The 16,312-nt window shown below is 45.5% G+C and overlaps 1 protein-coding gene across 2 annotated transcripts in view; it reads right to left on the reverse strand.

Annotated features, from left to right (window-relative positions):
• Ttc39a (tetratricopeptide repeat domain 39A) overlaps positions 1 to 9,921 on the reverse strand; it is a 49,115-nt gene extending 39,194 nt beyond the window's left edge. For both annotated transcript variants that reach the window (XM_040288658.2, XM_040288656.2), the window contains exon 1: positions 9,762 to 9,921. In XM_040288658.2, coding sequence (XP_040144592.1) covers positions 9,762 to 9,814 — 53 coding nt within the window. In that variant the 5' untranslated portion in view covers positions 9,815 to 9,921. The remainder of the gene's footprint in view (positions 1 to 9,761) is intronic.
• Between the last annotated feature and the right edge of the window lie 6,391 nt (positions 9,922 to 16,312).

A 16,312-nucleotide genomic window follows, 5' to 3' on the forward strand; every position in this document is an offset into this window, starting at 1 on the left:
ATGGCTGATGCACATCAAAAGCTTCTTAAGTGCCACACATGGTATTAAATATGTAACATGAGTTATCTCATTTAATTTTCATTTCTAACTAGATAGAGCCTCAGTTTCCTCATCAGTAAAATAGAAATAATAATAATGCCTACATCAAAGGGCTTTTGTAAGAATTAAGAATTCATGTATGCACAATGCCCAGAATATGCAAGTAGCATAGTGCTGCATAAGTACCCAGTAACTGTGGTAGTGTGCTAGATGTTGTGCTCCCCATTTTACAGATGCAAACTGAGCTCTGCAAGGTAAGCAGCATGGCTGCCATTACAGCTGGAACACTCCTCACACCACCATGGTGGCAACGATACTGAAGCCAACCCAGTATTGTGATGCCCACTCACCTGGTGAGTCAGAGCATGGACAGGCCCACCCTCAGGAAGGTCCCACCTGGCCCATTCCCCACCCCTAGGAGCTGCCCAGTCCCAGCCCAGGGGAGCCTGTGAGTCATCATCCTTGTTTCTGCCTCTCAACACAGTAACTCTACTCTGATCATCCATCCACCCACCCATGACCTTGAGCTGACAGCATTCTGAGTTGAGGATCCCTTCCCCCCCTGTCAGGACGCCTGTTTCCTGCTTTCTGTCTTCCCTCCTTCCATCACTCTCAGGGGTGCTGGGTTGATAAGTGAGCATTATCTGGGTGATTCTTGTCCCCATCCTCATTTCAGTCCCTTCCCCCAGGCCCTTCCTGGCACAAAGTGCCCCTCCCAACCCCTGTGGTCTGTGCCAGCCCAGATCCACCACTGACTCCAGAGCCTTCCCAATGGGGCTGTGTTGGTGATTGTAAAACTGGTTTTCTTGGAGAGAATAAGCCCTACCCAGCAGGATACAGAACTGGGCTTGTTAATAATTCACAAGTGAATAGAGCCAATATGGACCTTTGAAGAGTCTGTGAGATTCACAGCTCTTAAATATTCCCTGTAGAGACGATGCCTTTGGGGGTACCTAGGTCTGATCCTTGGATGGACCTCTTCCCTCACGTGGACTGTGCCCACACTAGTCCTGTGACCTTGGGCACATATTACTGTTCTACTCTGGCCCTTAGTTTCTCTCTTTCCTCCAAATACAGAGAGGAGGGGAGGCTGGATAGGGAGCTCAAGGGCCCTCCCTGCTCTAACGTTCTCAGTTCGAGGACTGAGGTCTTCTACTGCCTGGTCTTCGGCAGCTGCCAAGGGTGGGCCTACAGAAGGAGCCTGGGCAGGCACAGGAAACCAAGAACAGTTCTGATAGATACATCAAGGGTGACAGCTCTAATGAAGGATTTCTGCCATTAAGTGGCATGGTGTTGGGGTTCAGAAATTGGGTTGCAGAGCTAGGAAGATTTGGCTGGATTCCTGGTCCCATGATGTCCCAACTAGGTAATCTTAGGCAAGACATCTGATTAGCTTGAGGCAGGGTAGGGAGTGGCTCAGGGAACAGCTCAAATACCAGGGTTGTACCCAGCTCTGACACCTGGGTCAGTGACTCCAACTCTGGGATGAGAATGATGGTGGGTTGTTGCAAGAATTAAATGAGGTAATATACCAAAAAAAAAAACTTTTTTTTTTTTTTTTTGTACTGGGGATTGAACCTAGGGATACTTAACCACTGAGCCCCATCCCTGGCCCTTTAAAAAAATATTTTATTTAGAAACAGGGTCTCACTAAGTTGCTGAGGGCCTCGATAAGTTGTTGAGGTTGGCTTTAAACTTGGGATCCTCCTGCCTCAGCCTCCAGAACCACTAGGATTACAAGCATGGACTCATCATGCCTGGCCACAAAAAAAACTCTTAGAACAGAGCATTGTCATTATGTTTCAGCTTTACATTCCTCACCCCAAAAGCAGGGATAACAGGACTGTTGTGAGCATTAAATAAGCAAATGAACCTGGAAGAGACTTCAAACTACACAAGGCTGTCCAGAAAAAAAATTAAAAGGATTTCTCCTAAGATGTACACCAAGGGCCCTGCCCAGGACCTGGAAGCCTCTTTGGTCAAAATTGTGTGGAAAATAGATGATGCCTGTCAAGTGCTCCTGGTGAGGCATGGGCGAAGGCCTATGTTTTGAAGGATCCCAAAGGCAGGAGAGGAGAGAGTTCTGGAGGCAGAGAGCTGGTCCAGAAGGTGTCTTGGGAGAGAAGCTGGAACTTGGAGGAAGCAGTGGCAGGTGAAGGAGGAGAGAAGTACTGTTGAATGGAGCCATTAACTTTTGACTAGCCTGATCTGTGCTCAGGGACAGTCCTTGGGTATGCCCTTTTGGCATCCAGATGTAAAGCAAATGCCCACCCACTCATTTTCTCAGAAAGAAAGCAAAGTTACCTTCAACCTGAGGCTTAGCTGTTGTACCTGTTAGAGGGTGTTTCTTTGCTGGAAGTGAAGCGAGGGGCTATGCTACTACTTTTTGCAAGCTGTGGGTATTAGAGCCGACTGCAAGGGACTAAGGGGAATACCTTTTTGCAGGAGGCAAAAAGCAAGGAAGAAATTTACTCCCATGGGAAGAAAAGGGATCCAAAAGAATGGAGTTGCTTGGCTGAGTTCCACCTGGATGGGGCACCTTATGTCCCATCTAGTCCTGCCAGGAGTAGTGCAGCAAAAAATAGCTATTTGTAGGGTGAGGGAAAGAATTTTACTTGAAAGTGGTAGATTTCTGCACTGCTGCTCACTTGGGAAAGGCTGATCTTGAGCTGGGAAAGGAAGGCTTTAGAGTTGGGGTAAGAGAGAAAATGTGGAACTGGGTTTGGTGGCTCATGCCTATTATCTAAGACACTTGGGAGGCTGAGGTGAGAGGATCACTTGAATGCAGGAGTTCAAGACAAGCCTGGACAACATAGAGAGATACCTTCTGAGAGAGAGAGAGAGAGAGAGAGAGAGAGAGAGAGAGAGAGAGAATGAATATGCTTCCTGTTTCTTAATTAAGAAGATGCTAGAAGACATGCATAGGTTTCTCCCACAGAAGGCTCAATTCCAGAATTCCAGAATGCTCAAGAGATTGGAGAATGGCCATGGTATCATCAAAATCTGTTATGCTGGGTGTGCTGGCACACATTTATAATCCCAGCAATTTTAGAGGCTGAGGCAGAGATCAAAAATTTGAAGCCAACTTTAGCAATTTAGCAAGGCCCTAAACAATTTAGCAAGACCCTGTTTCAAAATTAAAAAAAAAAAAACAACACAACAACAACAGGGGTTATAGCTCAGTGATAAAGAAACCCTGGGCTCAATCTCTAGTAACAAACAAACAAACAAAAAATCTCTCTTTTTTCCTACTTGCTAAAGCATCCCAGTCAATCTGGTCGGGAATTAGGTGTGACTTGTCCTTGGGATACAGCAGTTGCTATAGACTGGATATTTGGTTCTCCCAGAATTTACATGTTGAAATCTTTACCCTAAGGTGATGATATTTGGAGGTGGAGCCTTTGGGGAGTGATCAGGGCATGAGGTGGAGCCACCCATGGAGGGGATTAGGGATTTTATAAAAGACTCCTCAAGGCTGCCACCATGTGAGGCACAACAAGGCGCCATTTGTGAGCCAGAAAGCTGAATCTGCCTTGATCCTTGGCTTCCCAGCCTCCAGGCCTGTGAGGAACACATTCTGATGTTTGGAAGCCACTTGGCTTTTGGTATTGTTAGAGCAGCCTGAATGGGAACAAAGTTGACAGGTGATAAAGTAAGGAGCCTCCAGGGCCACTCTGTTCCCAGGCCAGGGTGGTGGTCACAGTCAGGGAGAGAATGGTTGGGTCTAGACAAGCCACAACTGCAGGAGGACAGTGAGTGGTACAGGCCTCCAGAGAGGGCCACAAAGGATTTTTCAACTTTCTTAGGATATCACAAACAATTGGGGGTCTCAGAGGAATGGGCAGGAGTCCTCCAAATGCATTGTGATTTGTGTACTTTGCACAACTATAGCTTCATTTTGTGTTTTGGTCAGTGGCCACCTCTATACTATAAGCCCCTCATGTGCTTCTTCTTCAAGAAGCAGTTCTTCAAGAAGCTTCACTCCTTTCCAGCCCCACCGGCTGACCTGCTGGAGCATCCCCTCACCTGACCCTGCTTCTCAGAGCACAGTGATTGGTTGTAGGAAGACCCAATTAGAATAGTCCCCCGGGGATTTTCAGACCAATTTCCTAGAGTTGATGGAGAAGGCCCTTCCTCTTATAATTAGAAGCTCTCCTACAGCACTGTGTCAGGCACTGTTCCCAGGGCTGTACGTAAACAAATTCTTAGAATCCTCACAGTCCTCATTTGACAGATAAGGAAACTGAGGCACAGAGAGGTTAAACAATGTGCCCAAAATAATACTGCATACTTTTTCTATTTCTATGAGGAATGTCATTGGGATTTTGATCAGAATTGCATTAAATCTGTATAGTGCTTTTGGAAGTATGGTTATTTTGATAATATTAATTCTGCCTATCCAAGAGCAAGGTAGATCTTTCCATCTTCTAAGGTCTTCTTTCATTTCTTTCTTTAGGGTTCTGTAGTTTTCACTGTACAGATCTTTCACCTCCTTTGTTAATTCCCAAGTATTTTATTTTATTTTTTGAGGCTTTTGTAAATGGGATAATTTTCCTCATTTCTCTTTCTGAGGATTTGTCACTGATATACAGAAATGCCTTTGATTTATGGGTGTAGATTTTATATCCTGCTACTTTGCTGAATTCATTTACTAGTTCTAGAAGTTTTCCTGATGGAACTTTTAGCGTCTTCTAGGTATAGAATCCTATCATCAGCAAATAGTGCCAATTTAAGTTCTTCTTTTCCTATGTGTATCCTTAATTTCTTTCATCTGTCTAATTGCTCTGGCCAGTGTTTCAAGAACTATGTTAAATAGAAGTGTGAAAGAGGGCATACCTGTCTTGTTCCAGTTTTTAGAGAGAATGCCTCCAATTTTTCTCCATTTAGAATGGTGTTGGCCTGGGGCTTAGCATATATAGCCTTTATGATGTTGAGATATGTTCCTGTTATCCCTAAGTTTTCTAGTGTTCTGAGCATAAAGGGGTGCTGTATTTTGTCAAATGCCTTTTCTGCGTCTATTGAGATGATAAAATGATGGATTAAAAAAATGTGACATATAGAAACAATGGAATATTTCTCAGCAATAAAAGAGAATAAAATCATGGCATTTGCAGGTAGATCAATAGAATTAGAGAAGATAATGCTATGTGAAGTTATCCAATCCCCAAAACCCAAATGTCAAATGTTTTCTTTGATATAAGAAGGCTGATTCATAGTGGGATAAGGAAAGTGAGCATGGGACGAATAGACAAACTCTGGATAGGGCAGAGGGGTTGGAGGGGAAGGGACAGGGCATGGGGTTATAAATGATAGTGGAATGTGATGATCATTATTATCCAAAGTACATGTATGAAGACACGAATTGGTGTGAATATACTTTGTATAAAACCAGAAATATGAAAAATTGTGCTCTATATGTGTAATAAGAATTGTAATGCATTCCACTGTCATATATAAATAAAAATAAAAAATGATAATACTGCAAAGAAGTCTCTGAGTCAGGGTTCAAAACCAGCCCATGTGACCCCAGAGCCCTTTTCACTGCTTTGTTGGTACTGTCCCATGGCTTGAGCTGGAAAGCTGCTGGCACCACACCTCAGACCGCATGGAGGAGCATAAGGAGTGAAGCTGGCCACCGAGAGGCTCCACTGAGAAGCAGACAAAACAACTCAGGTCATGGATTAGAAGGTATTTCAGGAAATGTGGCATGCTGGAAGAACTGAAGTTGCAACCCCCCAAATCTATTTCCCATTGACCTTAAAAAGGATCCCAGGGCTGGGTCTGTATCTCAGAAGCAGAGCACTTGCCTCTCATGTGTGAGGCACTGGGTTCGATCCTCAGCACCACATAAAAATAAACAAAATAAAGGCATGCTTGTCCATCTACAACTACAAAAAATAAAATAGAAAATAAAAAAGGGATCCCAAATCAGAATTCATAACTCATAAAGTGGGATGTAGGTTGTCTGGAAGTTTTTCATGATATTTCACAAGGGATTGAGAATCTGAGGGGGGCCAAAATGTGCTTCTTACACCAGAACTATCTCCTGCCCTGTATAACTGCCTTCAGCAACAGGGAGCTGACCCGAATCCTGGAATCAGAAGCTTCAATATCATAGAAGCATAAATTTGTTGTTATTTGTTTTAGTACTAGGAATTGAACCTAGGGGCTTTTTCACTGAGCTATATCCTCAGCCCTTTTTATTTTTTATTTTGAGACAGGGCCTCACTAAATTGCTGAGGTTGGCTTGAACTTATGATCCTCCTCCTTCAGTCTCTTGAGTTGCTAGGATTATAGGCCTATGTCACTGCACCTTGCAAAGTTTAGAATTTTTTTTTTTTTTTTTTTGGTGCTGAGGATTGAACCCAGGGCCCTAGGCATGTGAGGCAAGCACTCTGCCAAACTGAGCTATATCCCCAGCCCTAGAATTTTAAATCATAGGTCCAGAATCACAAACACCTCCACCTGATGGATCTGAGAATCACAGAGATGAAATCTCATCACTGGTTTTGAGTTCAGATTCATTTCCAAGGAAGGGACTCCACAGCTATCCAAGGATTCCAGCCACCAGATGAGACACACCTAACCTGGAGGCAGCTGAGGGCTCCTCTAGCAAGAATTCTGTCTGCTGCAGCCCAGCCTCTTCCTCGTTTTGCAGCTCTGCCCTTTAGTCACTTGGGCAAACCTGCCTGCCTGCACTTCGCCTGGGCTTCTGGTGCTATGCCTACCACAAATGGGCTGCGGAATGACTAGGAGGGAGCCCTATTTGTAGGCTGGTCCCCACGCTAAGATGTGCAGGGATGGGACAGTTCCATTTCCTCTTCCTAACAGTTTGGGGTTTCCATTTCTGGGAATTTGATCATTGACTCCTGAACCTTTCAGAATCCCCTCTGTCTAACGCAAATGCTCTGGAAGGGTGATATTTCCTCCTACCAGCACCAAGGACATGAACTCACATTTACTCCACACTGAACAGTCCCAGTGGCTGACTTTTAGGTCCTTTACAAATATGACTTCAGTGGGTCTTTCCCTCTCCTCAGAAAATAGCTAGTATTTTATGGCCAAGTAAGCTGAGGCTCTCGCAGATCAAGTAACTGAATCAAGTTCAAGTGGCCGAATAGGGGGTGAGCAACATCTGAAGCCTTCCCCCTTTGGACATGCTGTGGGAGACCAGGCAGTGTGAAGGTCAGGGGTGAAGGTGGAGAGAAGACATGTCTCTACACTGAGAGAATGAAGACTTGGGTTTAAGCCTCAGGTGTGACACCTTGTGGGAGCAACTGGAAATAAAGAATTCTCTGGTGTTTGTGTCCAGCAGGTACTAGCTGAAGTATGAAGGCTACTTGTGTGCTGGCTGCACATGTTTTCCCTCACATAGGCCGCCCCCCCAGGGATGTGGAGGCCTCTGCTTGGCCAGAGGGCCCCTTCTCCCACTTCTCCCAGCCCTCACCTCCTTCCCATCTTTGTGGTTCTGAGTCTTGCCTCCCAGCTTGTCCCTTCACCAAGGTGCAGTTCTTGCTGCTTAGCCTCTGTCCAACATCCCCTCCATTCTCCTAATCTACATCCCAGTATCTCTTTCCCGGGTCATTGTGTGGCCTCCCCTCTGATACTCCTGTCCATTTCTCTCCACACAGTAACAATAATATATACACACAGAATATTAGCGTGGAGGTTCCCGTACCCAAGACAGCACAACTGGATTCTCAAAGGTGTTTAGGAAATCCTGGGAGTTTAAGAAATCCATCTGGACACAGCCAGTCCTTACCACACCAACCAGGGCATCTTGTCCTCCTTAGAAATCTCTCATGTACTCATCAAAACTGAACACAGCCTGAGCCTGAAACCCATTCTGTGCTGGGCTCTGGGGACATCGGGCCGAAGAATCTGTCTCCTCCCCCAGGCATAATGGGGAAACAGAAAAAGGAGTAGAGTTGAAATGTTCTGTCCACAAATATTTTCTCTGGAGGGCAGCATGATCATTTTTAAATATGTAAATATGTAAATATCCTGCCTAAAGTACTAGAGAGTGCTTTTCAACACGCAGTGAAACCTCCTTTCCTGTTTGTTCTGGTCAGCCTGCTTCCTGGATCCTAGATCTGGTCAGCACTGATCTTCACCATGCTCTGGGCGGTAGATTTTTCTGTGCATAATGTCACATTACTCTAAGTCTTACTCAGCATCTATTTCTGATGTTTACTTATTTCCTGGTCTACCTGTGTATATCTGTGTCTCACACTGGAATATGGTCTCCAGAGCCCAGGCCTGTATGTGTAAAGTTACACTGTATCTGTAGTGCCTAATACAATACATGAAACATGGCATGTGCACAGGTCCTGGGTTACAAATGTGATGAAAGACTGAGAGCCAGGAAAGAGAAGCCAAGATGCCAGGGCCCTGGAGACCATGACTCTGACTCAGGGATGGGCTCAGAAGACTCTCTAACAAGAGGTCACCTGAAGTTGAATTTTATGGAGTGTTAGAGTGGAGAAATGGCCTTCTAAGCAACCCTGAGCAACAGTCCTGAGAGCACAAGGCCAGTTGGTGTGGCTAGGACAGTGAATGATCAATGAGTGACCAATGAGTGATGCACCTGGGCAGGTCACAACCCTGCCCCCCAAGGGCCTTGAACTTCAACCTCTAATTGACGGAGAGTCATGGAAACATTTTAGAGCAGAAAAATAGCAGTCTGGTTTGTGCTTTAGAAAGAAGGTTTGGAGAGTGAGAGATTGGAGGAGCTGGGAAAGCTAGGGGCTGTTGTGAGGGTCTAAGGGAAATGAACAGCTTTCAGAAACATCCAGGAGGTAAAATCAGCAGGATTGGAAACTGGTGTGAGAGTGAGGGAGGGAGGTGTCAGAGGTGACTCCCAGGTTTCAGGCTTGGGCAACTGGGTGAATGACTATACCATTGGCTGGGATGGGGACCCAGGAGGAGGAACAGGTTTGGGAATGAAGATGTTGAATTTAGTTTGGGACTTGCCAAGTCTGAGGTGCTCCTAGGACAGTCAGATGGAGGATAGTTGCATTGCCCTTTCCGGGATAGAAGAGTGAACTTTAAATATGTCAATAAGAAGGACTTGTGGGGAGGGTCTCAGCTCAGAAGAAGGATCAGGGCTGTCCCCTCATGGGAACACATCCAAAGGTAGCAACTCATCCAGGATGTGGAATTAGCTGGGAGAGGTGACAATCAAAAGAGGGCAATGACACCTCTTTGAAGGGTCATTAGAGAAGCTGTGATGCACATCATTCCACACTCGGACTAAGACCCAGGATGTGGTCACACCCCAACTCCCAACACTGCTTGCTGCCCTCTGATGGAGACAGCCCCTCAGGAGGACAATGTTCCTCCTCTTATCTGTGGGGGCAAGCTGGGGAGAGCTATGCTAGTGGGCAGAGGGCTGAGCAGAGAGTGGCTGCCCAAAGTGGACTATCAGCACTGCCAGAGGTCCAGCCCCCTCAGGGTGACTACAGGTTGTGGCACTGGCAGCAGGACTCAGGTGAGACTGAATCCCTAGGCCCCAGACCCAGTCCTGCTGTGCTGGAGCTGGGAGCACCTGGAGCTGGGGGAGGTGCGAGGCTGCCCCTGTGGCCATTAACCCCGTGCCCAGCAGCCTGTGCGCTGTCGTCTCCCTCTGTGCCCCCTCGGCTGTCCCTCCCGTCCGCGGTGTCCCCTAGCGGCCTGTCGGTCCCCTCTGCGCCTCCCACCGAGTCTCCGCCCCCGCCCGGTACCTGCGATCTCTTTTCCCGGAAGCCGGCCCCCTCCAGGCGGTCAGAAAGGCCATGGGCGCGGGCCAGGCTCTGAGGAGGGCTCGGGCGGCCCCTCCAGGTGGCGGTGTGGGCGACAGCAGCCGCGGCTCCAGCGGCAGCTCCAGGACCCGGCGCGCGGGGCGGGCCCGGCAGCTCCTCCCAGACCTGGCCGGCACCTCCCTGCTTGGTGAGGGCGTCGGTACCCCGGGAGCGGGGTCCCAGAGCAGCACACTCCCATCCAGAACCAGAGAGGACCTCGAACATCATTGGGCATGGGAGAAACTGAGGCCCACAGAGGGCCAGGGGTTTGTTCTAGGTAACACACGGGGCCAGGCGCAGCCCCCTTCACTCTGCCTAGAGCCTGGTCTCCATGCTGATGAGTGGCCTGATGGCCCATCCAGGGCCAATGCGTGACAAAGTGGTTCCGCCAACCCCTCCCTCTCCCACCTACTACAGAACCGGCCTTCCCAGGCCTGCCTGTGCCTGAATTGGGTCAAATGCTTGGGACTGGGTCAAATGCAAGGCACAGAGCAGGAGTGGCAGGGGGCTGACATGGAGAAGGGAGATAGGAAGTAGTTGCCTGGTCCTAAAGGGTACAGCCCGCAGACCAAACCAGGCCAGGCCAGGCACTGAAACACAACCCAGTTTATGGATTTCTGGTCCCAGGCTCCTCATGGAGGTGGATAGAAAGAGGAGAATAAGCCACAGTCTGTCTCCAGTACAAACTTTCTTTAAAGCCTTGTATTTCTTCTTGGGTCATGTGCACTTTTGATTTTTATTTTAAATTATCATCAACACGTGGAATTGGCTCTGGCATCTCCAGATGAGCCCCTCAGGGTGCAGTCCCAACAATTCAGCTAAGATGAGGCAGAGGAACACCTTGAAGTATTAGAAGAGAACTTCTCCATATCCCATGGGAATAGATTCAAGGGCTTGTGGAGGCTTCTTTCATGGGTGAGGATTGAACACAGCAGAGGCAAGGTAGCTCATTTTGGGCTGGGTCTATATGCTAAGTGCTTGTGCAATTCGAATCTTGTGTCAAACAAATGGTGACTGATTCTTACAAGTTAGAATTCTATGATGTGCCAAGTCTTGAGTCAGGCATTTTGCACCAATTCTCATATTTCTTCATCTTATTAAATATTCCCACTTTACAGCTGATGAAACTGAAGTTCAGAGGGGTTAACTAACTTCCCTGAGACCAAGTTGTGGAATCAGTTCTTAAACCCATGTCTGTCTGTCTCTACCTGCTTGCCTGTGGTCCACAGGTGGGCTGGGCATGGGGTGGGAGGCTCTGGGCAAATCTGCCAGGAGTGTGAACACCCCAAGGGCCATCAGGGCAGTCTCTTACTCTTCCCTGGTAGGCAGAGATGTGATTTTCCACCCTTTCTCTGAGCACTCATGCGATGGTCTTGGCAGATCAGCAAGGGCCTGAGAATGCTGCCTATCTGCCCATAAAACTAGAAATTCCAGATCTGGAAATTCCACTTTCAGTGTACCTACAAGCCCCAAACCCCTCAGTTCACAGAACCTTGTCCAACTGGGCAGCACTGGGCACTGCAGACAGCTAGCATTCTCCTGGGCTCACAGGCAAGGCGTCAGAAGCCTAGTCTCCCACAGCTCCAGAGCTCAGTCTACAAAAAAGAGAATTAAAGAATCACCTAGCCTCTGAGCCCATAGCCAATGCCACTTCCTCTAGGAAGCCCTCTAGATTTTCACATTGAGGGAGGTCTCTTCAGAGGGTACATTTTTGTTTCTTGTACAGTATTTAGCAGTACATATTTTTAATTCTTTGCATTAGTTATCTACAACATCAGTTTCAGTCTTCAGATTTCTATCTGAAAGTATGGAGAATAACTCATATCTGTGTCTTCCTCGGAGCCTAGCACATTGATACATATCTTAGCGCTTAGTGTTGAGTAAATGAAGGCAATACCTAGCAAGTTGCTACTCAGAGGCAGGTACTAGGCTGAGGGTCTACAAACACTACTTCTGATCCAGACAATTCTGTTTTAAGAAATTTGACTCAGATGTTTAGAAATGATCTTAAGACCAAATCAGGAGCTGGGATTCAACTTCAAGTTCTTGAACTTCAGGTTAGTTTCTTATTCTTAAAATTATCTGTTTAGAACTATATTAGGCATTATTCTAAATTTCATATGTACCAACTCATTTAATCCCAGAAACAACTAAACAACTATATCATGTATTTTTGTTTTATTTTTGGGTACTGGGGATTGAACTCAGGGGCACTTGACCGCTGAATCACATCCCCAGCCCTATTTTGTATTTTATTTAGAGACAGGGTCTCACTGAGTTGCTTAGCACCTTGCTAAACTGCTGAGGCTGGCTTTGAACACACGATTCTCCTGCCTCTGCCTCCCAAACTGCTGGAATTACAGGCGTGCACCGAGTTTGGCATTTTTTTTTTTAATTTATACCTGGGATTGAATCCAAGGGCACTTAACCACCGAGCCATATCCTCAGCCTTTAAAAGTTTTTTTAAGGCAACGTCTCATGCCAGGAGCAGTGGCACACACGGCTAATCCCAGTCTCAGGAGGCTGAGGCGGAAAGATTATGAGTTCAGAGTCAGCCTCAGCAATCTCGAGGCACTAAGCAAAGCAGTAAGACCCTGTCTCAAAATAAAAAATAGGGCTGGGGGGCTGGGGATGTGGCTCAAGCAGTAGCGCGCTCATCTGGGATGCATGCGGCCCGGGTTCGATCCTCAGCACCACATGCAAACAAAGATGTTGTGTCCACTGAAAACTAAAAAAAATAAATATTAAAATTCTCTTTTTTTTAAAAAAAAATTCTCACTCTCTCTTTAAAAAAAAAAACAAAACAGGGCTGGGGATGTGGCTCAGTGGTTGAATGGCCCCGAGTTCAACCCCCAGTACCACTCCCAACCCCCCCCCCCAAAAAAAAAAAAAAAAGACAGGGTCTTGCTAAGCACCTAGGGCCTTGCTAAATTGCTGAGGCTGGCTTTGAACTTGAGATCCTCCTGCCTCAAACTCCCGAGTTGCTGGGATTACAGGCATGTGCAACCACATTTGGCTTCATGTATGTCCTTTTACATCTGACATGTATCAATTTTAATAGTTGAGAAAGTGAGGCAGAGAGGGATTAAGTAATTTGCTCAAAATCACACAAATGGCAGAGCTGGGACTCAATGCGAACAGCCAGACTACATCTTAACCACAGCCTCAGTCAGCCTGCCATAGAAGCCTAAAATGCACAAAGCACTTATGAGCCATTTCCCCAACTTTATCTTATTTTGCATCTCCTAACAACCCCAAGGTAGTGTAGGTTTTATCCTTCCTATCTTCCATAGCTCTGGTGGCATGCTGCCTAGGTTAGAATCTTGGTTCCTCACTTGCTAGCTATGTGTGACTTCAGGCAAGTTACTTCACTGCTCCCGTTTTCTCATCAGGAAAATGAGGACAAAAATAGTATCTATTACAAACATTGTTGTAAGGATTAAATGAGTTAATGCAAACAAAAGAGAATGGTGCTAGACATAGTGTTATATGAACTACCTTCAGTGGTAAATTTATCCAGAATTAGAAATATACTATAAAAACAACTTTCAAGATAACTGAATTTTATTCCCTTTAATCACAGATCAAACATTTTCCTAAAATATGTTATTACCTTTTCCTTTTTTTTTTTTGATACTAGGGATTGAGCCCAGGGGTGCTTTACCACTGAGCTACATCTCCCTCCCTTTTTAGTTTTTGAGACAGGATCTCACTAAACTGCCTAGGGCCTACCTAAGTTGCCAAGGCTGGCCTCAAACTTGCAATCCTCTGTAACTTAGCCTCAAGAGTCACAGGTGGTGTCCCACCATGCCTGGCTCCTTTTTTATTTTTTAAAAACAGGTATGTTGGGACTGGGAATATGGCTCAAGTAGTAGTGCGCTCGCCTGGCATGAGGCACTGGGTTCGATCCTCAGCACAAGATAAAAATAAAATATTGTGTCCACCTAAAGCTAAAAAATAAATATTAAAAACAAACAAACAAATAGGTATGTTAGCACTAAGGATCTGCCACGTAATAGGAAGCCAGACATTATATCCATCTTTGTTGTTGTTGATGTTTGGGAGACTGAACCAGGGATGCTTTACCACTACATCTCCAGTCTTTTTTGAGACAGAGCCTAAGTTGCTTAGGGCCTAAGTTACTGAGGCTGTTCTCAAACTGCAGTCCTCCTCCTGTCCTGAGTTGCTGGGATTGTTGTCTCCATTCAGCAAATAACTGAAGAACAGGATGCAGAGCAAGGAAACAGTAGGTTTATTGCAAAAGTGAGAGAGACAGACTTCCCCAGAACTGGGAATCTGGTGAGGGAGTTTTGGCCAGTTATTTTTATGGTATCTGGAATTTCCTCCCCTGTCCACTCTCTCCTCACTATAATTGATTGGTGCCCCCCTCTGTCTGCATGTCTGTTTTAGTTTTTCTTTTTGGGTACCAGAGACTGAACTCAGGGACACTCACCCACTAAGCCACATCCCCACCCCTATTTTGTATTTTATTTAGAGACAGGGTCTCACTGAGTTGCTTAGTGCCTCACTTTTGCTGAGGCTGGCTTTGAACTCGAAATTTTCTTACCTCAGCCTCCTGAACTGCTGGGATTACAGGAGTGCGCCACCGCGCCCATCTGTTTTAGTTTTTCTACTGGATCTCCCATTTAGGAGCACAGATTGGGTCCCCCACTTGTGTCCATGAGCACTTTTGTCTTGCAGGAAATTGACTTCATTAGAAGATCCTCTTCGTACCCCTTTGTTCTGGCCCTGCCCCTTACTTCCTCACTTGCCATCTTGCCCTGGCTGCCTAAGCCGTTCTCACAACAACTCTTCGAGGGAATTATTATCCCTCTTAAGGATCAAAGAGGTTTAAGAGACTTACCCTAAGTCACCTGGCTAGAAAATGGTAAGGCATTTTGCCATGTATCCCAGGTTGGCCCAGAACTCCTGGATTCAAATGATCCTCATGCTTCAACCTCCCAAGTAGCTGGGACTATAGGCATATACTCCCAGGCCTGATGGAGATTATCTTTTATATAATTTACCTGGTTATATACTATTAACACTTAAATTTTTTAATTGAAAAGATTTAAAAAGAAAATCAGTGGCTTTCATTTTTTCTTTTGACCCAGGACATATCAATGACAAATTTCATGATTTAAAAAATGATGCTCTTTAACATACTGAAAAATGTATACACAATGATGAAAGCAAAGATATGCAAAGTCACCACAACCAGACTTATAGCTACCCAACCAGTCAAACCAGACTGTAACCTGATTAAGCATATGAATCCAAAACAATGCGTCCATGGCCCAGGCAGGCAGCTTTGGCTGCCAAAGCTGACATTAAGAGGAGTCTGAGACAGGAGGCAGTCAAGCACCAGCAAGGAAGAGGGAGTAGCACTGAACCAACCGTGGGCATTCAAAGCCCTGTGGTAACTTTATTTATACTGGAAAGTGTCATCCCTGTCTCTACGTCAGTCCCTGTGAATTTACTTAATGGGAGCTGTCTCTGTTTTATTGATGAAAATCAAGTTTCTAAACCTGAAGGTCATTCCCTGGACCAGGCTGAATTTACTAATGTAATGAATGCCACATAAATGAGGCCTCCTGGTAGACTGTCTGCTGGCCTTCTCCAGTGTGACCTTGTGAGAGCTTACCTTCAAAAAAATAAATAAATAAAATAAATAAAACAAATAAAAATTAACAGTGACCATGTATGCTTTCACAAAGCAACAGGATACCATGTCCTGGGGACACCCCCTCTAAGGAGCCTTCCCCAATCCTCTTAGAACTATTCTTTCCCTCTTCTAGGTGTTCCAGCACCCCACAGTAATCTTCAGTATGCAATGCTGGGAAACAAAGTATAAGCAAATATATCTCCCCCACTACACCACAAATGGCAGGACCCTCATATGAGTCTTCAAAGTCAATGGAATGACAGCGACTTTCCCACTATGCATTTTCTTTTATTATTTTTTTTCTTTTTTATTTTTTTTAAAAGAGAGAGTGAGAGAGGAGAGAGAGACTTTTTAATATTTATTTTTCAGTTCTCGGCAGACACAACATCTTTGTTGGTATGTGGTGCTGAGGATCGAACCCAGGTCGCACGCATTCCAGGCGAGCGCGCTACCGCTTGAGCCACATCCCCAGCCCCACACTGTGCATTTTCAAAACTCACACAATATGAAGCTTTCTGACAGTAAGAGGTATACAATAGATCCAAGCATGCAAAAAAAAAAAAAAAGAATGTAATTTTTTAAGCAGAACAAGTAACTGAATATGGATTCTGGAGCCAGACTATCTGGATTTGAATCCTAGCTCTGGAACTTTTAAGCTCTGTGATCTTAGGCCAATTACTTAACTTCTATGTACCTAAGACTTCTTAGCTGTAAACTGGGAATAACAGTACCTAATTTAAAGAATTGTTATAGAGATTAAATGAATCAGTATATATCAGTATATATAAAGTGCTTTAAATGGTACTGGGCACATTAAGTGCCATCTAAA

This window comes from Ictidomys tridecemlineatus, chromosome 11 (genome assembly GCF_052094955.1).
Source record: "Ictidomys tridecemlineatus isolate mIctTri1 chromosome 11, mIctTri1.hap1, whole genome shotgun sequence".
NCBI lineage: Eukaryota > Metazoa > Chordata > Mammalia > Rodentia > Sciuridae > Ictidomys > Ictidomys tridecemlineatus.